The sequence below is a fragment of the Bombina bombina genome, chromosome 4, assembly GCF_027579735.1.
Source record: "Bombina bombina isolate aBomBom1 chromosome 4, aBomBom1.pri, whole genome shotgun sequence".
Classification (NCBI taxonomy): Eukaryota; Metazoa; Chordata; class Amphibia; order Anura; family Bombinatoridae; genus Bombina; species Bombina bombina.
This window is the reverse complement of record NC_069502.1, coordinates 124,445,521-124,467,283: the sequence shown is the minus strand read 5'-3', so window position 1 is coordinate 124,467,283 and position 21,763 is coordinate 124,445,521. Positions and strand designations below refer to the sequence as shown.

Here is a 21,763-nt window from a genome sequence, read left to right as displayed (position 1 = left end):
ACTATTTAAAATGCCAATATAAGGGTAATGGAGCTACTTGTAAACAATTTAATACACTCCAGCAGGTAAAGTGGATCATTAGGAACAAATTAAAGGGGAGAAAAATTTTGAGTAAACTGTCCCTTTAAATACTTGCTGGCTGACAATTACAACTCCCTAAGGTCTATTGTTATACAAGAGCACACGTCAATAAAAAAAAAAAAAAAAACAGAAGCCACCATTTATGCATTTTATTGTTGCACACATTTCACTTGGTGAATATGTTTAACACTGCAAACAAGTTAAACATTTTTATTACGCATGAGTATTCGTATGCTTAGATAGCATCCAAATGTGGAAGCGGCGGCCACTAGTGGCGTTCGGCACTTTTCGGAGCTGAATCACTTCTTGCGAAAATGACACACACTAAGATCCGTGGAAATCCAGATCTCAGTGTATTGCACTTTCACAAGAAGAAATCCTGCTTGAATATAGCCGAACGCCACTAGTGACCATCTTCTTCCGCATTTGGATGTATTTCCAATGCCTAATTCTTTATGCTTGCACATAAGGAGAGCTGTTGTAGACACAACTGGTGATTGCAAGCTACACGCGGCTACTGATTGGTTTACTGCTTCTGCCTTGCTAAGGAATGAGCAAAAACTACCTATATGTCCATTTGATTGAAATCTTCCCTAAGATACTTTCTTTTAAGTTGAATTTAGCATGTGTGTGATTAACAATTATTATAGATCTAGTTCATTCATTTTTTGCATTTTATCTATATGGAATTAGATTTGTCTACATTTCTCCAATATTGTGTGCAGCACAACCAATATATTGCAAAGACTCAGTTTAATTAAAATTGCCCAAAATCATATTTTACAAATTTCAGTAAAGGGACATGTGACACTTTGTTTTCCTCAATAGGTGGTTCAGTTATACTGGAATCCTTTGAATAATAGGTAGGTGTGGTGCTCCAGATAAGTGCAAACTACCTACCTAGCTTTTTTTTCTGTTCAAGTGTATGCTCTGTCTGAATCACAAAAGAAATTGTGTTACATGTCCCTTTAACATTCCATTTTACAATTTTAAATACAAGACATTTTGTCACGTATAAAACATTGCTAATTAAATAGCTGCATTTACGTGGTCTTTATACAAAACAAACAAAACTAAAGATTTAGCCGAGCTTCGGTGCAAAGGAATAAAATCACTTGCGACACTGTATTGTTAATACAAGAGGCTGGTGAATAAGATTTTGTCACTGAAGAGAAAGTTACACAGCTCCAGTACGCGTCTGACATCTTGCTTTGGAAAAATGTTTTATTTCCTCTTGTACTGACCTTGACACAAAGTAAACAAAATGTAAATATTTCTTCAGCTCTTGTAAGTGACAAAAAGCATTTAGTCCATTATTCCAGCTGTTTTATGTTGGAAAAAAATAAAAACACTGGAACGATTCATTTGTAGGTAAAACATAAGGGTGGCCATACAAAAAAAAACAATAAAATGAGTCCTGGAAGACTATTTTGGAGGATCTGTGTTGATCCCATATTTCTCTTTGAGAAGTTTAAGTTGTTCCTCTTTCTTCTTGGTGTCCATCTTCTGGAACGCCTATAAATAAAATACATAAACAGGTTACCTTTATCCAATAGGACCCAATACTAGTTATTGGCCACTAAAGTCAATACTTAAAGGGACAGTATGCACCAATGTTCATGTAACTGCATGTAATAGACACTACTATAAAGAAGAATGTGCACAGATAGTGACATAAAAATCCAGTATAAAACCTTTTTAAAAAGTACTTAGAATCTCCCAGTTTAGCACTGTTGGTGAGGTTAGGCTGGGGCACCCACTGAAATAGACTGAGAAAGCAAAAAAAGCAGACACTACCCCTCCACTGCATATGAAGAGACACATTACACAAGCTGGAGTCTGTAGACATTCGTATACATCTATAACTTTGGTGCTTGATTAGGAGTCTGGAAATCAGCACAATGTTATTTGTAAATAAGCAAAACTATACATTTTTACAATAACACTACCAGATGGACTATATAAATGGATCATCTAGAAAACATTTATGCAATGAAAAATATACTGTACATTGTCTCGTAAATAGATTTTATATTATAATAGAAGTAACTTTGCGTCTCTTCAATGACCAAAATATAGGTCACACATGGGCGTATTTTGACCTAGGCAAACCAGGCACTTGCGTTGCGCGGGTGGGGGGGGGGGGGGTCAGCACTTTTTGAGTCTCACTACAAACATTAACATTTACTTTGGAAATACAGTGGAAAAAAAAAAGGCACGTTACACCCTCGCCAAAAAACAAAACAAAAAACTATGGCCAAAAAAGGCCTAAAACACAGCTGAGCATGGCCAAAACATGTTTTAGGCCTTTTTTGGCCATATTTTTTGGTGAGGGTGTGTAACGTGCCTTTTTTTCAATCAGCGAAATTTTAAGTGCCTAGGGCAGCACAAAATCTAAATACGCCACTGGTCACAATGGCTTTAAATAGAGTTATAACCATGAAGTTATTTTATTCTATAGAGTAACCTTGTTAGGTCACTGCATGGTTAGAGACTAACCATCAGCATAATGTAAATATTACTTACCCTGTTTGCATTGTAATACAAAACCACCAGGTATCTGTTACAGACATTAAACCCAGACAGATGATCACAGGCATTTTTGGCATCAAAGATATCTTCATACACGACATATGCTGTGCCTCTGGTCTCTTGTGTGTTTCCACTGGAACAAATAAGACAGGTAAACTTTTAGTTTGCCTTAAAGGGCCACTGTAAGTAAATATTTTCTATGCCTGTTACTAACTAACTACCCCAAATACGCTTTTTATCAATAGAATTTCATTAACATATCTCTACCGTATATCAGAAATCTTGTCTGCAAATTTAATTGTTTTCCAAACCCACTCCGTGGGTATCCTTTGCTCTGTACCAATCCGTTTACAATAGCTAGGTTTCAAAATGGCGCTTTAAACACAAAGTTATTGGTTTAAGTATTTTGATCACTCAGTGCTGAAAATAGTGGGCAGGATAACGTGACATCATCGGCGAATAAAATATATAACTTTTAGAACGTTATGAAACTTCGTTTTGGAGAAAATATAGGTCAGTAGGTTTTAATTAATGTTTATTAACTTTAATATGTTAGTTGTTTAGCTTAAAAATTATAACAGAAAGTAATCCTTTAAGGAAGGGATAGAAAGGTCAAGAAAATGAAATATGCAGGGTGCACTTCAATGTCAAATATAAATATTGGTCACGGGATATGCACGTATGCTGCAGAAAAACAGTGATACTTTTACTAGAAGCATTTTTGCTAATGGAAGTATAATGCAAAAATGCTTCTATTTCACATTAAAATGCACCTATGCATTTTAATTTTGACCTTTCTATCCCTTTAACATGCAAATAAAATGTTATGGCAATGTAAAGATATTTTATTTTTGCTCCTAAAAATTTACAAGTCAAGGAAGAAAAGCATTACCAATCGATTCAATTTTAAATACATGAAAAAGGTTCATTTGTTACTTGTCTGGGACTAGTAGAAATGTTCTGCTCTGTTTATAACATAAATGGGAAATCGAGGCACTATAAAAAGTTACATTGTCTGCATTTATCTTCAAAATGCCAAAAAAACACCTAGACTAAAATGTTTAAAATATGCTCATCATAAGTACCAGGGCGCATAAAAACCTTTTTAAAAATGCTTTTTGAGGAAAAATCTATATAAATATAGTTTCTATTTAAAGGGACACTGAACCCAATTTTTTTCTTTTGTGATTCAGATAGAGCATGCAATTTTAAGCAACTTTCTAATTTACTCCTATTATCAAATTGTCTTCGTTCTTTTGCTATCTTTATTTGAAAAAGAAGACATCTAAACTTTGTTTTTTGGCTCAGACCTCTGGACAGCACTTTTTTATTGGTGGATGAATTTATCCACCAATCAGCAAGGACAACCCAGAGTGTTCACCAAAAATGGGCTGGCCTCTAAACTTGCATTTCAAATAAAGATACCAAGAGAATGAAGAAAATTTGATAATAGGAGTAAATTAGAAAGTTGCTTAGAATTTCATGCTCTATCTGAATCACAAAAGAAAAAAAATTGGGTTCAGTGTCCATTTAAGATACATTATAATTCAAAGGTTATCCATCCTGAAATGTAGATTAGTTTTTAATTATAAAGCAAGATGCTATATATTCATGGCTTTAACATGTTTGTTTGTTTTTTGGTAAATTAATTCACAATGTCATGCTCTCCCAAAGGTTTCTGTCAGATTATTTTGGATACATTTTCTATCTTGAAGATATCACATATTATTGGTTTTCTAGTTCTCAATACTGTGAATTTGTGTCTGCAGAAATAATATGACCCTTCATCAAAGTAAAAATGTTATAAAATTAACATACAGAGTTGATAAATAGACAAAGTTAAATAATCATGAAAGATAACTCTAGGGTTGCAGATAGAACATACAATTTTGAGATTTACTTATATTATCAGATTTGCTTCATTCTCTTGGAATCCTTTGTTGAAGTAGAGCAATGCTCTACTGGGCCATAGCTGAATAAATTGGGTACGACCGTAACAACCAGCTAGCTCACAGTAGTGCATTGCTTCTGAGCCAACCTATGCAGGCTTTTCAGCAATGGATACCAAGAGAACAAAGCAAATTGGAAAAAATGTTAAACATTGCATGTTCTTTCTGAATCATTAAAGTTTAATTGTGACTTTACTGTCCCTTTAATGCCATTGCTCCCCTGCAAATCTATGTACACAGAATCAACCCATAGTAAGTTTCCTGATGCTCACTGAATAGAAGAGTGGAATAGATCTGCACAAGGACCTAAGTGTGAGGAGGGAGGGGCAAGCGTTAAAAATGAAAAATAATGTTATTGTTTTAGTTAAAGGGACATAAAACAAGTTCGGATAAAGAAAAAACATAATTTATGCTTACCTGATAAATTTATTTCTCTTGTAGTGTATCCAGTCCACGGATCATCCATTACTTATGGGATATTAACTCCTCCCCAACAGGAAGTGCAAGAGGATTCACCCAGCAGAGCTGCTATATAGCTCCTCCCCTAACTGCCATTACCAGTCATTCGACCGAAAACATGTAGAGAAAGGAAAACCATAGGGTACAGTGGTGACTGTAGTTTAATGGAAAAATTACCTGCCTTAAAGTGACAGGGCGGGCCGTGGACTGGATACACTACAAGAGAAATAAATTTATCAGGTAAGCATAAATTATGTTTTCTCTTGTTAAGTGTATCCAGTCCACGGATCATCCATTACTTATGGGATACCAATACCAAAGCTAAAGTACACGGATGACGGGAGGGACAGGCAGGCTCTTTATACGGAAGGAACCACTGCCTGAAGAACCTTTCTCCCAAAAACAGCCTCCGAAGAAGCAAAAGTGTCAAATTTGTAAAATTTGGAAAAAGTATGAAGAGAAGACCAAGTTGCAGCCTTGCAAATCTGTTCAACAGAAGCCTCAATCTTAAAGGCCCAAGTGGAAGCCACAGCTCTAGTAGAATGTGCTGTAATTCTTTCAGGAGGCTGCTGTCCAGCAGTCTCATAGGCTAACCGTATTATGCTACGAAGCCAAAAGGAGAGAGAGGTAGCCGAAGCTTTTTGACCTCTCCTCTGACCAGAATAAACGACAAACAGGGAAGACGTTTGTCGAAAATCCTTAGTTGCCTGTAGATAAAATTTCAGGGCACGGACTACATCTAGATTGTGTAGCAGACGTTCCTTTTTCGAAGAAGGATTAGGACACAAAGATGTAACCACAATCTCTTGATTGATATTCCTGTTAGTGACCACCTTAGGTAGGAACCCAGGTTTAGTACGCAGAACTACCTTGTCTGAATGAAAAATCAGATAAGGAGAATCACAATGTAAGGCAGATAACTCAGAGACTCTTCGAGCCGAGGAAATCGCCATTAAAAACAGAACTTTCCAAGATAACAACTTGATATCAATGGAATGAAGGGGTTCAAACGGAACCCCCTGTAAAACATTAAGAACTAAGTTCAAACTCCATAGTGGAGCAACAGTTTTAAACACAGGCTTGATCCTAGCTAAAGCCTGACAAAAAGCTTGAACGTCCGGAACTTCTGACAGACGTTTGTGTAAAAGAATGGACAGAGCTGAAATCTGTCCCTTTAAGGAACTAGCGGATAAACCCTTTTCTAAACCTTCTTGTAGAAAAGACAATATCCTCGGAATCCTAACCTTACTCCATGAGTAACTCTTGGATTCGCACCAATATAAGTATTTGCGCCATATCTTATGGTAAATCTTTCTGGTAACAGGCTTCCTAGCCTGTATTAAGGTATCAATAACAGACTCAGAAAAACCACGTTTTGATAAAATCAAGCGTTCAATTTCCAAGCAGTCAGCTTCAGAGAAATTAGATTTTGATGTTTGAAGGGACCCTGGATCAGAAGGTCCTGTTTCAGAGGTAGCGACCAAGGTGGACAGGATGACATGTCCACTAGATCTGCATACCAAGTCCTGCGTGGCCATGCAGGCGCTATTAGAATCACTGATGCTCTCTCCTGTTTGATTCTGGCAATCAATCGAGGAAGCATCGGGAAGGGTGGAAACACATAAGCCATCCCGAAGGTCCAAGGTGCTGTCAAAGCATCTATCAGAACCGCTCCCGGATCCCTGGATCTGGACCCGTAACGAGGAAGCTTGGCGTTCTGTCGAGACGCCATGAGATCTATCTCTGGTTTGCCCCAATGTCGAAGTATTTGGGCAAAGACCTCCGGATGAAGTTCCCACTCCCCCGGATGAAAAGTCTGACGACTTAAGAAATCCGCCTCCCAGTTCTCCACTCCAGGGATGTGGATTGCTGACAGGTGGCAAGAGTGAGACTCTGCCCAGCGAATTATCTTTGATACTTCCATCATTGCTAGGGAGCTTCTTGTCCCTCCCTGATGGTTGATGTAAGCTACAGTCGTGATGTTGTCCGACTGAAACCTGATGAACCCCCGAGTTGTTAACTGGGGCCAAGCCAGAAGGGCATTGAGAACTGCTCTCAATTCCAGAATGTTTATTGGTAGGAGACTCTCCTCCTGATTCCATTGTCCCTGAGCCTTCAGAGAATTCCAGACAGCGCCCCAACCTAGTAGGCTGGCGTCTGTTGTTACAATTGTCCAGTCCGGCCTGCTGAATGGCATCCCCCTGGACAGATGTGGCCGAGAAAGCCACCATAGAAGAGAATTTCTGGTCTCTTGATCCAGATTCAGAGTAGGGGACAAGTCTGAGTAATCCCCATTCCACTGACTTAGCATGCACAATTGCAGCGGTCTGAGATGTAGACGTGCAAAGGGTACTATGTCCATTGCTGCTACCATTAAGCCGATCACCTCCATGCATTGAGCTACTGACGGGTGTTGAATGGAATGAAGGACACGGCATGCATTTTGAAGCTTTGTTAACCTGTCTTCTGTCAGGTAAATCTTCATTTCTACAGAATCTATAAGAGTCCCCAAGAAGGGAACTCTTGTGAGTGGAAAGAGAGAACTCTTCTTTTCGTTCACCTTCCATCCATGCGACCTTAGAAATGCCAGTACTAACTCTGTATGAGACTTGGCAGTTTGAAAGCTTGAAGCTTGTATCAGAATGTCGTCTAGGTACGGAGCTACCGCAATTCCTTGCGGTCTTAGTACCGCCAGAAGAGCACACAGAACCTTTGTGAAGATTCTCGGAGCCGTAGCCAATCCGAATGGAAGAGCTACAAACTGGTAATGCCTGTCTAGAAAGGCAAACCTTAGATACCGGTAATGATCTTTGTGAATCGGTATGTGAAGGTAAGCATCCTTTAAATCCACTGTGGTCATGTACTGACCCTTTTGGATCATGGGTAAGATTGTCCGAATAGTTTCCATTTTGAACGATGGAACTCTTAGGAATTTGTTTAGGATCTTTAAATCCAAGATTGGCCTGAAAGTTCCCTCTTTTTTGGGAACCACAAACAGATTTGAGTAAAACCCTTGTCCTTGTTCCGACCGCGGAACCGGATGGATCACTCCCATTAATAAAAGATCTTGTACGCAGCGTAGAAACGCCTCTTTCTTTATTTGGTTTGTTGACAACCTTGACAGATGAAATCTCCCTCTTGGGGGAGAGAATTTGAAGTCTAGAAGGTATCCCTGAGATATGATCTCTAACGCCCAGGGATCCTGGACTTTTAGTTTGCCTTAAAGGGCCACTGTAAGTAAATATTTTCTATGCCTGTTACTAACTAACTACCCCAAATACGCTTTTTATCAATAGAATTTCATTAACATATCTCTACCGTATATCAGAAATCTTGTCTGCAAATTTAATTGTTTTCCAAACCCACTCCGTGGGTATCCTTTGCTCTGTACCAATCCGTTTACAATAGCTAGGTTTCAAAATGGCGCTTTAAACACAAAGTTATTGGTTTAAGTATTTTGATCACTCAGTGCTGAAAATAGTGGGCAGGATAACGTGACATCATCGGCGAATAAAATATATAACTTTTAGAACGTTATGAAACTTCGTTTTGGAGAAAATATAGGTCAGTAGGTTTTAATTAATGTTTATTAACTTTAATATGTTAGTTGTTTAGCTTAAAAATTATAACAGAAAGTAATCCTTTAAGGAAGGGATAGAAAGGTCAAGAAAATGAAATATGCAGGGTGCACTTCAATGTCAAATATAAATATTGGTCACGGGATATGCACGTATGCTGCAGAAAAACAGTGATACTTTTACTAGAAGCATTTTTGCTAATGGAAGTATAATGCAAAAATGCTTCTATTTCACATTAAAATGCACCTATGCATTTTAATTTTGACCTTTCTATCCCTTTAACATGCAAATAAAATGTTATGGCAATGTAAAGATATTTTATTTTTGCTCCTAAAAATTTACAAGTCAAGGAAGAAAAGCATTACCAATCGATTCAATTTTAAATACATGAAAAAGGTTCATTTGTTACTTGTCTGGGACTAGTAGAAATGTTCTGCTCTGTTTATAACATAAATGGGAAATCGAGGCACTATAAAAAGTTACATTGTCTGCATTTATCTTCAAAATGCCAAAAAAACACCTAGACTAAAATGTTTAAAATATGCTCATCATAAGTACCAGGGCGCATAAAAACCTTTTTAAAAATGCTTTTTGAGGAAAAATCTATATAAATATAGTTTCTATTTAAAGGGACACTGAACCCAATTTTTTTCTTTTGTGATTCAGATAGAGCATGCAATTTTAAGCAACTTTCTAATTTACTCCTATTATCAAATTGTCTTCGTTCTTTTGCTATCTTTATTTGAAAAAGAAGACATCTAAACTTTGTTTTTTGGCTCAGACCTCTGGACAGCACTTTTTTATTGGTGGATGAATTTATCCACCAATCAGCAAGGACAACCCAGAGTGTTCACCAAAAATGGGCTGGCCTCTAAACTTGCATTTCAAATAAAGATACCAAGAGAATGAAGAAAATTTGATAATAGGAGTAAATTAGAAAGTTGCTTAGAATTTCATGCTCTATCTGAATCACAAAAGAAAAAAAATTGGGTTCAGTGTCCATTTAAGATACATTATAATTCAAAGGTTATCCATCCTGAAATGTAGATTAGTTTTTAATTATAAAGCAAGATGCTATATATTCATGGCTTTAACATGTTTGTTTGTTTTTTGGTAAATTAATTCACAATGTCATGCTCTCCCAAAGGTTTCTGTCAGATTATTTTGGATACATTTTCTATCTTGAAGATATCACATATTATTGGTTTTCTAGTTCTCAATACTGTGAATTTGTGTCTGCAGAAATAATATGACCCTTCATCAAAGTAAAAATGTTATAAAATTAACATACAGAGTTGATAAATAGACAAAGTTAAATAATCATGAAAGATAACTCTAGGGTTGCAGATAGAACATACAATTTTGAGATTTACTTATATTATCAGATTTGCTTCATTCTCTTGGAATCCTTTGTTGAAGTAGAGCAATGCTCTACTGGGCCATAGCTGAATAAATTGGGTACGACCGTAACAACCAGCTAGCTCACAGTAGTGCATTGCTTCTGAGCCAACCTATGCAGGCTTTTCAGCAATGGATACCAAGAGAACAAAGCAAATTGGAAAAAATGTTAAACATTGCATGTTCTTTCTGAATCATTAAAGTTTAATTGTGACTTTACTGTCCCTTTAATGCCATTGCTCCCCTGCAAATCTATGTACACAGAATCAACCCATAGTAAGTTTCCTGATGCTCACTGAATAGAAGAGTGGAATAGATCTGCACAAGGACCTAAGTGTGAGGAGGGAGGGGCAAGCGTTAAAAATGAAAAATAATGTTATTGTTTTAGTTAAAGGGACATAAAACAAGTTCGGATAAAGAAAAAACATAATTTATGCTTACCTGATAAATTTATTTCTCTTGTAGTGTATCCAGTCCACGGATCATCCATTACTTATGGGATATTAACTCCTCCCCAACAGGAAGTGCAAGAGGATTCACCCAGCAGAGCTGCTATATAGCTCCTCCCCTAACTGCCATTACCAGTCATTCGACCGAAAACATGTAGAGAAAGGAAAACCATAGGGTACAGTGGTGACTGTAGTTTAATGGAAAAATTACCTGCCTTAAAGTGACAGGGCGGGCCGTGGACTGGATACACTACAAGAGAAATAAATTTATCAGGTAAGCATAAATTATGTTTTCTCTTGTTAAGTGTATCCAGTCCACGGATCATCCATTACTTATGGGATACCAATACCAAAGCTAAAGTACACGGATGACGGGAGGGACAGGCAGGCTCTTTATACGGAAGGAACCACTGCCTGAAGAACCTTTCTCCCAAAAACAGCCTCCGAAGAAGCAAAAGTGTCAAATTTGTAAAATTTGGAAAAAGTATGAAGAGAAGACCAAGTTGCAGCCTTGCAAATCTGTTCAACAGAAGCCTCAATCTTAAAGGCCCAAGTGGAAGCCACAGCTCTAGTAGAATGTGCTGTAATTCTTTCAGGAGGCTGCTGTCCAGCAGTCTCATAGGCTAACCGTATTATGCTACGAAGCCAAAAGGAGAGAGAGGTAGCCGAAGCTTTTTGACCTCTCCTCTGACCAGAATAAACGACAAACAGGGAAGACGTTTGTCGAAAATCCTTAGTTGCCTGTAGATAAAATTTCAGGGCACGGACTACATCTAGATTGTGTAGCAGACGTTCCTTTTTCGAAGAAGGATTAGGACACAAAGATGTAACCACAATCTCTTGATTGATATTCCTGTTAGTGACCACCTTAGGTAGGAACCCAGGTTTAGTACGCAGAACTACCTTGTCTGAATGAAAAATCAGATAAGGAGAATCACAATGTAAGGCAGATAACTCAGAGACTCTTCGAGCCGAGGAAATCGCCATTAAAAACAGAACTTTCCAAGATAACAACTTGATATCAATGGAATGAAGGGGTTCAAACGGAACCCCCTGTAAAACATTAAGAACTAAGTTCAAACTCCATAGTGGAGCAACAGTTTTAAACACAGGCTTGATCCTAGCTAAAGCCTGACAAAAAGCTTGAACGTCCGGAACTTCTGACAGACGTTTGTGTAAAAGAATGGACAGAGCTGAAATCTGTCCCTTTAAGGAACTAGCGGATAAACCCTTTTCTAAACCTTCTTGTAGAAAAGACAATATCCTCGGAATCCTAACCTTACTCCATGAGTAACTCTTGGATTCGCACCAATATAAGTATTTGCGCCATATCTTATGGTAAATCTTTCTGGTAACAGGCTTCCTAGCCTGTATTAAGGTATCAATAACAGACTCAGAAAAACCACGTTTTGATAAAATCAAGCGTTCAATTTCCAAGCAGTCAGCTTCAGAGAAATTAGATTTTGATGTTTGAAGGGACCCTGGATCAGAAGGTCCTGTTTCAGAGGTAGCGACCAAGGTGGACAGGATGACATGTCCACTAGATCTGCATACCAAGTCCTGCGTGGCCATGCAGGCGCTATTAGAATCACTGATGCTCTCTCCTGTTTGATTCTGGCAATCAATCGAGGAAGCATCGGGAAGGGTGGAAACACATAAGCCATCCCGAAGGTCCAAGGTGCTGTCAAAGCATCTATCAGAACCGCTCCCGGATCCCTGGATCTGGACCCGTAACGAGGAAGCTTGGCGTTCTGTCGAGACGCCATGAGATCTATCTCTGGTTTGCCCCAATGTCGAAGTATTTGGGCAAAGACCTCCGGATGAAGTTCCCACTCCCCCGGATGAAAAGTCTGACGACTTAAGAAATCCGCCTCCCAGTTCTCCACTCCAGGGATGTGGATTGCTGACAGGTGGCAAGAGTGAGACTCTGCCCAGCGAATTATCTTTGATACTTCCATCATTGCTAGGGAGCTTCTTGTCCCTCCCTGATGGTTGATGTAAGCTACAGTCGTGATGTTGTCCGACTGAAACCTGATGAACCCCCGAGTTGTTAACTGGGGCCAAGCCAGAAGGGCATTGAGAACTGCTCTCAATTCCAGAATGTTTATTGGTAGGAGACTCTCCTCCTGATTCCATTGTCCCTGAGCCTTCAGAGAATTCCAGACAGCGCCCCAACCTAGTAGGCTGGCGTCTGTTGTTACAATTGTCCAGTCCGGCCTGCTGAATGGCATCCCCCTGGACAGATGTGGCCGAGAAAGCCACCATAGAAGAGAATTTCTGGTCTCTTGATCCAGATTCAGAGTAGGGGACAAGTCTGAGTAATCCCCATTCCACTGACTTAGCATGCACAATTGCAGCGGTCTGAGATGTAGACGTGCAAAGGGTACTATGTCCATTGCTGCTACCATTAAGCCGATCACCTCCATGCATTGAGCTACTGACGGGTGTTGAATGGAATGAAGGACACGGCATGCATTTTGAAGCTTTGTTAACCTGTCTTCTGTCAGGTAAATCTTCATTTCTACAGAATCTATAAGAGTCCCCAAGAAGGGAACTCTTGTGAGTGGAAAGAGAGAACTCTTCTTTTCGTTCACCTTCCATCCATGCGACCTTAGAAATGCCAGTACTAACTCTGTATGAGACTTGGCAGTTTGAAAGCTTGAAGCTTGTATCAGAATGTCGTCTAGGTACGGAGCTACCGCAATTCCTTGCGGTCTTAGTACCGCCAGAAGAGCACACAGAACCTTTGTGAAGATTCTCGGAGCCGTAGCCAATCCGAATGGAAGAGCTACAAACTGGTAATGCCTGTCTAGAAAGGCAAACCTTAGATACCGGTAATGATCTTTGTGAATCGGTATGTGAAGGTAAGCATCCTTTAAATCCACTGTGGTCATGTACTGACCCTTTTGGATCATGGGTAAGATTGTCCGAATAGTTTCCATTTTGAACGATGGAACTCTTAGGAATTTGTTTAGGATCTTTAAATCCAAGATTGGCCTGAAAGTTCCCTCTTTTTTGGGAACCACAAACAGATTTGAGTAAAACCCTTGTCCTTGTTCCGACCGCGGAACCGGATGGATCACTCCCATTAATAAAAGATCTTGTACGCAGCGTAGAAACGCCTCTTTCTTTATTTGGTTTGTTGACAACCTTGACAGATGAAATCTCCCTCTTGGGGGAGAGAATTTGAAGTCTAGAAGGTATCCCTGAGATATGATCTCTAACGCCCAGGGATCCTGGACATCTCTTGCCCAAGCCTGGGCGAAGAGAGAAAGTCTGCCCCCCACTAGATCCGTTCCCGGATCGGGGGCCCTCGATTCATGCTGTCTTAGGGGCAGCAGCAGGTTTCCTGGCCTGCTTGCCCTTGTTCCAGGACTGGTTAGGTCTCCAGCCTTGTCTGTAGCGAGCAACAGCTCCTTCCTGTTTTGGTGCAGAGGAAGTTGATGCTGCTCCTGCTTTGAAATTACGAAAGGAACGAAAATTAGACTGTCTAGCCTTAGGTTTGGCTCTGTCTTGAGGCAGGGCATGGCCTTTACCTCCTGTAATGTCAGCGATAATTTCTTTCAACCCGGGCCCGAATAAGGTCTGCCCTTTGAAAGGTATATTAAGCAATTTAGATTTAGAAGTAACGTCAGCTGACCAGGATTTTTAGCCACAGTGCTCTGCGTGCCTGAATGGCGAATCCGGAATTCTTAGCCGTAAGTTTAGTTAAATGTACTACGGCATCTGAAATAAATGAGTTAGCTAACTTAAGGGCTTTAAGCTTGTGTGTAATCTCATCTAATGGAGCCGATTCAAGTGTCTCTTCCAGAGACTCAAACCAAAATGCTGCTGCAGCCGTGACAGGCGCAATGCATGCAAGAGGTTGCAATATAAAACCTTGTTGAACAAACATTTTCTTAAGGTAACCCTCTAACTTTTTATCCATTGGATCTGAAAAGGCACAGCTATCCTCCACCAGGATAGTGGTACGCTTAGCTAAAGTAGAAACTGCTCCCTCCACCTTAGGGACCGTTTGCCATAAGTCCCGTGTGGTGGCGTCTATTGGAAACATCTTTCTAAATATCGGAGGGGGTGAGAACGGCACACCGGGTCTATCCCACTCCTTAGTAACAATTTCAGTAAGTCTCTTAGATATAGGAAAAACGTCAGTACTCGCCGGTACCGCAAAATATTTATCCAACCTACACATTTTCTCTGGTATTGCAACTGTGTTACAATCATTCAGAGCCGCTAACACCTCCCCTAGTAATACACGGAGGTTTTCCAGCTTAAATTTAAAATTTGAAATATCTGAATCCAGTTTGTTTGGATCAGAACCGTCACCCGCAGAATGAAGCTCTCCGTCCTCATGTTCTGCAAATTGTGACGCAGTGTCTGACATGGCCCTAATATTATCAGCGCACTCTGTTCTCACCCCAGAGTGATCACGCTTACCTCTTAGTTCTGGTAATTTAGCCAAAACTTCAGTCATAACAGTAGCCATATCCTGTAATGTGATTTGTAATGGCCGCCCAGATGTACTTGGCGCTACAATATCACGCACCTCCCGAGCGGGAGATGCAGGTACTGACACGTGAGGCGAGTTAGTCGGCATAACTCTCCCCTCGTTGTTTGGTGAAATATGTTCAATTTGTACAGATTGACTTTTATTTAAAGTAGCATCAATACAGTTAGTACATAAATTTCTATTGGGCTCCACTTTGGCTTTAGCACATATAGCACAGATATCTTCCTCTGAATCAGACATGTTTAACACACTAGCAAATAAACTAGCAAATTGGAAATACTTTTCAAGTAATTTACTATAATATGAAAACGTACTGTGCCTATAAGAAGCACAGAAAAAGTTATGACAGTTGAAAATTAATAAACTGAAAAGTTATAGCATCAAATCTTTGTAAAAAACACAATTTTAGCAAAGGATTGCTCCCATTAGCAAAGGATAACTAACCCTGATAGCAGAAAAAAAAAAAAAAAAAAAAAAATACAGAAATAAACTTTTTTTTTTTTATCACAGTCAACTACAATCTCACAGCTCTGCTGTGAGTGATTACCTCCCTCAAAACAAGTTTTGAAGACCCCTGAGTTCTGTAGAGATGAACCGGATCATGCAGGGAAGACAATAAACTTCTGACTGAATTTTTTGATGCGTAGCAAAAGCACCAAAAAAGGTCCCTCCCCCTCACACATAACAGTGAGAGAGATCAGTAAACTGTCATAAATTAAATAAAACGACTGCCAAGTGGAAAAAAATAGTGCCCAAAACATTTTTTCACCCAGTACCTCAGAAAATTAAACGATTTTACATGCCAGCAAAAAACGTTTAACATTAATAAATTGAGTGTTATTAAAAAGCCTGTTGCTAGTCCCTGCAAATTAGGCTAAAGTTTTATGCATACAGTATAATTCCAGTGAAGTGCCATTCCCCAGAATACTGAAGTGTAAAATATACATACATGACAGCCTGATACCAGTTGCTGCTACTGCATTTAAGGCTGAGTTTACATTATATCGGTATGGCAGAATTTTCTCATCAATTCCATTGTCAGAAAATAATAAGCTGCTACATACCTCTTTGCAGATTAATCTGCCCGCTGTCCCCTGATCTGAAGTTTACCTCTCCTCAGATGGCCGAGAAACAGCAATATGATCTTAACTACTCCGGCTAAAATCATAGAAAAACTCAGGTAGATTCTTCTTCAAATTCTACCAGAGAAGGAATAACACACTCCGGTGCTATTATAAAATAACAAACTTTTGATTGAAGGTATGAAACTAAGTATAATCACCACAGTCCTCTCACACATCCTATCTATTCGTTGGGTGCAAGAGAATGACTGGTAATGGCAGTTAGGGGAGGAGCTATATAGCAGCTCTGTTGGGTGAATCCTCTTGCACTTCCTGTTGGGGAGGAGTTAATATCCCATAAGTAATGGATGATCCGTGGACTGGATACACTTAACAAGAGAAAATATAATATGTACTTTAATTATTTTACCTGCAAATTTATACTGCAGTGCCTCGCCATTAACCCTTTCATTTAAGTTTCCAAATTGTAAAGCTCTAACTCCCCTCACACATTTCCTTCTATGGCTGTTTCTATATCTATTGTTGTTTTGGTAGAAGGCAAAAGTGAATTGGGATTATATGCTGGGGCATGCCTAGAAGCTGTGAGATCAGTTGAAATACAATGCCTGCGTCTAAACACTGATAAGGGGGGTGGAGCACAGTGTTCCAGACAGCTTGGCTATTTAAGTATTTTTGAAAATTATTTTAAAATACTTGCCAGCAATTTTTAAACAATTTTTTTATGCAAACTATTTTTTAATTAATTAGCCCTTATAGGATATGCACAGATCTCAACCTGTTTTATGGCAGTTTAAATAAAATGATTTCAATTATTATGAATGTAATCAATATTGTTACTCTTCCAATAAAGTATAGGTGAAAAGTGAATCAAATATGAATGAGGAATGAGTAAACTTGAGATAGTTCACCTCCAAATAATTTCATTAATTTTAAAAGATCTATCTATGCATATCTAATGATATAACCAAATCAGTAATGATCTGATATGACTGAAAAAAATAATCTGAAAACTTATTCTAAAAATGAAAACCATGACTTAAAACTATTTAAATTGGTTTTACCGACTATTGATTTAAATAGGGACTTAAATCGTGATTCAAATCAAATCCACCTTGATCGGTACCATTTCCAAAGTTAAATAGTAGCAAGAACTTATAATTGTTGTGATTATTAGTTTTATTTTTTTGTTTTAAGGTAGACAATAGTCAGTTTGCTGGAGCGGCACAGTAGTAATTGACCAGTAGGCATGCTATATACATGTAACACTATATTAATACAGTTTTTTAATGCACAAAGTGTCTTACAATTGTTTTCCGGGACTGTTCAGTCCCATAATTCTACTGACTTCTATATCCCTTTAAACCAGGTTAAAGCATAAAAGGAAAAGAATGTCAGATGCTGAATAAGACTAATAATCATAAACAATATTATATTTGTATATGCATATGAATTATTACATCTAATGAATGCAGTTTACAAATATGAGTGTTCAAATATAAGCGAATAAAAGTGTTTAGTACTTTACTTAATAATTAGCAAGAAATAGATTTTTATAAAATATTAATAGAATAGCTTTGGAATTTTCAAGCACTCGAGAGCAGCTACATATATCAACAATAAAAGCAAAAGGCCTGTTTTCTTACACTCTGATCTGTCGAATAGGTCCATATTTTCCAAAGATATCATACATTTCTTCGCCAGTGATTTTATACGGCAGATTTCTAATGTATAAAATCCTGTTCACTTCAGGAGGTAAGCGAATCTAAGAGAAAACAAAATATCGATAAAGTTAAAAACAGTGACTAATGAATGTTTAAAGCCTATGAATATTTACATTAATAGTGGGTATTTGTCTTTTACTAGGGGGCCAAAGTTGCTTGTGTTTCTTTGTATGTATAATTGTCCTTTTAGTTTACCCTGTAATCATGCATCTAATTTCACAGCAATACAGAACATGTCTGTGCGGTGCTTAGATATAAATAACGTATATTTGTAGCAACGTCTCTTGTGTTTCATGCTACTGATTGCCCACAGCCTGCCTCACACCTCCCATGCTGCGGGATTCTACTCTGTTAGATCAGTATGCGCCTGGTGACGGATTCTGCATGGTTATTCACAAAGGTATTTAGCCAGTCTGTGATGTGAGATGTCATTACAGAAAATGCAGCCTGTCTGCAGAAAGAATGGGACTCATGCAGCAACTGTTTGCAGCACTGCTCCATTTTTAATTGCAGCAATAAATTATAAAACTTAAAGTGAAGGTAAATTTGAATGAATAAGTGCCCAGTTTTTAAAAATACTATTAAAAACAGGGGCACTTTCATTCATTAAAATTTACATTGAAGCGTTTTTTTTGTTGTTGTTTTTTTAAAAACTTACTTTTTTTTTTTTTTTTAAACCAGACTGGGGATCCTTCGCCCGCAGCTCCTCTGTACTTAGCACCGCAATGACGAAACTGGCTTCCTCCAATCGTTGCGAGCACCCCAAGGTGTCCAGCTCATGAGGCCATGCAACGATTGGTGGAAGCCGGTTTCATCACCTATATGCTAAGTACAGCAGGAGAAGCGGGCGGAGGACCGCGGGTCTAGTTTTCCTAAAGAAAAAGGTAAGTACTTAAAAAAAAAAAACGCTTCAATGTAAATTTTAATGAATGAAAGTGCCCCTGTTTTTAATATTATTTTTGGGCACTCATTCATTCAAATTTACCTTCACTTTAAAAATTGCTTTATCTTGCAGTTAATCAACACATTGCCGTTGAGCTATCGCTTTAGTGTAACAGACTAATTTAAAAAAATTTCATTTCAAAATGACCTGCAGAAAATGTTTCACTAAAAATGAATCTCATCGCATAAAGTGAAAAAAAAATGCACATTTCCCTTTTGCGTGAATGCTCTATTTTAATCTTTCAGGAGATAAAGTAATTGTTAAAAGGGACACTGAACCCACATTTTTTCTTTCGTGATTCAGATAGAGCATGAAATTTTAAGCAACTTTCTAATTTCTTCACAAAAAATGGCCCGGCATCTAAACTTACATTCTTGCATTTCAAATAAAGATACCAAGAGAATGAAGAAAATGTAATAGGAGTCAATTAGAAAGTTGCTTAAAATTGCATGTTCTATCACGAAAGAAAAAATGTGGGTTCAGTGTCCCTTTAAGTTTCTTTAATTACTGCACACTATATACAAATAGTCTGCAAAACAGGGGCACTTTCATTCATTACTTTTTTCTCAGACTCTTTATTGGGGCACGCAATGATTGGCTGAAGCCGGATTTGTCATCACTCAGCTAGATGAAGGATGAGATGCGGGCGGAGGAAAAGCGGTATGTTAACGTTCACAAAATGGTAAATATTTTACCAATAAAGTGTCTTAGAAAAATGTAATGAATGAAAGTGCTGCTGTTTTGCAGACTATTTGTATATAGTGTGCAGTAATTAAAGAAAATGTACAATCACTTTAAGTGGGATGATCAACGAGCCAGTTGACATGACACTTCAGGCGGAGATCTTAAACGGAGAGGGCATGTAACATAATGGTATTTAACCATGAAAGTCAAATGCAGGGTTAGGGTTGGGTGCCAAAGTTACCAGAGCAATGAGCTGAAGGAACAATAAAAGAGCTTACAGCGTGTCCGTCGTGTGGAATGTAAACAACTTGTAATTACAATGCATTTACATTGTCTTGCTAATGAATAATATACCAGCCAAGTCTAAATTATTAATTTTTTTTTTTAACACAAATATCTTGTTTGTTCAAATCTCCACCCAACACTTGCCTCATTTGGAGGAGCCAATTGGGCTTAAAGGGACACTGAACCCCAAATTTTAAGCAACTTTCTAATTTACTCCTATTATCAAATTTTCTTCATTCTCGTTATCTTTATTTCAAAAGCAAGAATGTAAGTTTAGATGCCGGCCCATTTTTGGTGAACAACCTGGGTTGTTCTTGCTGATTGGTGAATAAATTCACCCACCAAAAAACAAGTGCTGTCCAGGGTCTGGCTCCTTAGCTTAGATGCCTTCTTTTTCAAATAAAGATAGCAAGAGAATGAAGAAACATTTATAATAGGAGTAAATTAGAAAGTTGCTTAAAATTGCATGCTCTATCTGAATCACGAAAGAAAAAATTTGGGTTCAGTGTCCCTTTAAGTCTGCAGCTGACAACGATAGCCACAGTCATTTTAGTATAAAGTGCGAATGTTGCAGTTCTTATCTATTAAAGCCAATTCGGAAATTGGGAAAACATGTAGCAGGAATAGCATTAATAAGTCTGCAGGGTGCTTTCTCCGCTATGAGAATTAGAAGGGACACAATTTTTGGATCTAAACTAGATGAAAAGGGAGCACAATAAATAATGAAAGATTATTACAGTTTTGTTAAATTATGCATAATTAAGAAGACTACATTTCAATCTACAGTGAAGGTGAAAGCAGAGCACTTCTCCCCAGGCCAAAAAAAGCAGGGCCTGCACATTTTACTAGGTGCCAGGAAAGATTTTCAAGGTAAAGTAGGACCAATGGTTTGTAGAGCATTTACAGCACTGGACAAGGCTTACATGTTTTTTTCAAAGGAGGAGACGGCTGACTAAAGGTAGTCTCTATTCAACTTATGGTTCTTAGACAGACGAACCCATAGCAACTTAAAGGGATACTAAACCCAATCTTTTTATTTCTAATTTACTCCTTTTATCATTTCTTCTCCATTCTCTTGCTATCTTTATTTTAAAAGCAAGAATGTAAATCTTAGGAGCCGGCCCATTTTAAGTTCCGCACCCTGGATAGCGATTGCTTATTGGTGACTACAATTAGCCAACAATCAGCTAGGACAATCCAGGTTCTTAACAAAAAAACTCACAGCAGCAGAACACCCCTTAACCAAGCTAAAATGATGTTTCTTTTTTGTTTTCTGGTATATAACAATTTCTATTAATAAATTGCTGTTGCAGCCAAAAAAAATGGGTATTTTGTTGTCACAAAAACCGAGGTAGAATTATCTTGTTAAATTTGTTTAACTATTGTTGTTTTTCCATGTCGTGACCCCTTGGCTGAAAGCCATGGACCTGTGACACAATCTATATACATAAATAAATATATTACCACCTTACACTGTTTACGTTTCTTACAGTACGTTTGAACAGACACACACGTGATAACGTACTAACAAAACAAGTTAGTTTATCATGCCTTCCTGAAATGATCATATTTTATTACTGCAAAGATATATTCCTATCAGAGTCAGCGACTGGCTCTAATCTCTGAATATCACTTACATTCGCACGTTTAGCTGCTTGCATCGCCATGGTGACTACGGTACCGAGAAAGCCTCCAAGAAATACACAATTATAAAGCGATAACAGAAATGCAAACACCACAACCGGAAGCAATTCCCAAAAGAAACTACGTCTTCGTGACGCGGAACGAAATTACTACTTCCGGGAGTCAAGACGTAACGTAAGAAGGCGTCATGTGAGGAAGAATTGATGCTCTAACGGCCATATTGCATTTGGGATCGAAGTGACTGATTTGTGGTGGATATAAATAATTTGAGGGAAATTATTGTGGCAGTTCGTGTTTCCATTAATATTGTTAGTTAAAAAAAAACCATATAGGATAGCATATGGCTTTAGCACCATTGTATATACATATACATTTTACTTGGCATTTAAAAGTGTTAGGATTTGGAAGTGGAGTTTGCAGTATAATTTGAAGATGTAATACAGAGTAT

The 21,763-nt window shown here is 38.2% G+C and overlaps 1 protein-coding gene across 1 annotated transcript; it reads right to left on the bottom strand.

Moving 5' to 3' along the window:
- Positions 1-1,287: 1,287 nt before the first annotated feature.
- Positions 1,288-21,442, bottom strand: SF3B6 (splicing factor 3b subunit 6). Its single transcript, XM_053709631.1, has 4 exons — positions 21,309-21,442; positions 17,682-17,800; positions 2,608-2,746; positions 1,288-1,596 (listed from the first exon to the last, which is right to left on the bottom strand). The coding sequence occupies exons 1-4, from the start codon at positions 21,336-21,338 to the stop codon at positions 1,507-1,509; spliced, it is 378 nt and encodes a 125-aa protein (XP_053565606.1). The 5' UTR covers positions 21,339-21,442; the 3' UTR covers positions 1,288-1,506.
- Positions 21,443-21,763: the final 321 nt, after the last annotated feature.

Coding starts and splice junctions, on each gene's coding strand:
- SF3B6 (XM_053709631.1), bottom strand. CDS start 21,338: ATGGCGATGCAAGCAGCTAAACGTGCGAAT. Junction 2,747..17,681: donor CCTATTCGACAGATCAGAGT/GTAAGAAAACAG, acceptor TATTTGTTCCAG/TGGAAACACACAAGAGACCA. Junction 1,597..2,607: donor TGTATTACAATGCAAACAGG/GTAAGTAATATT, acceptor TTTTATTTATAG/GCGTTCCAGAAGATGGACAC.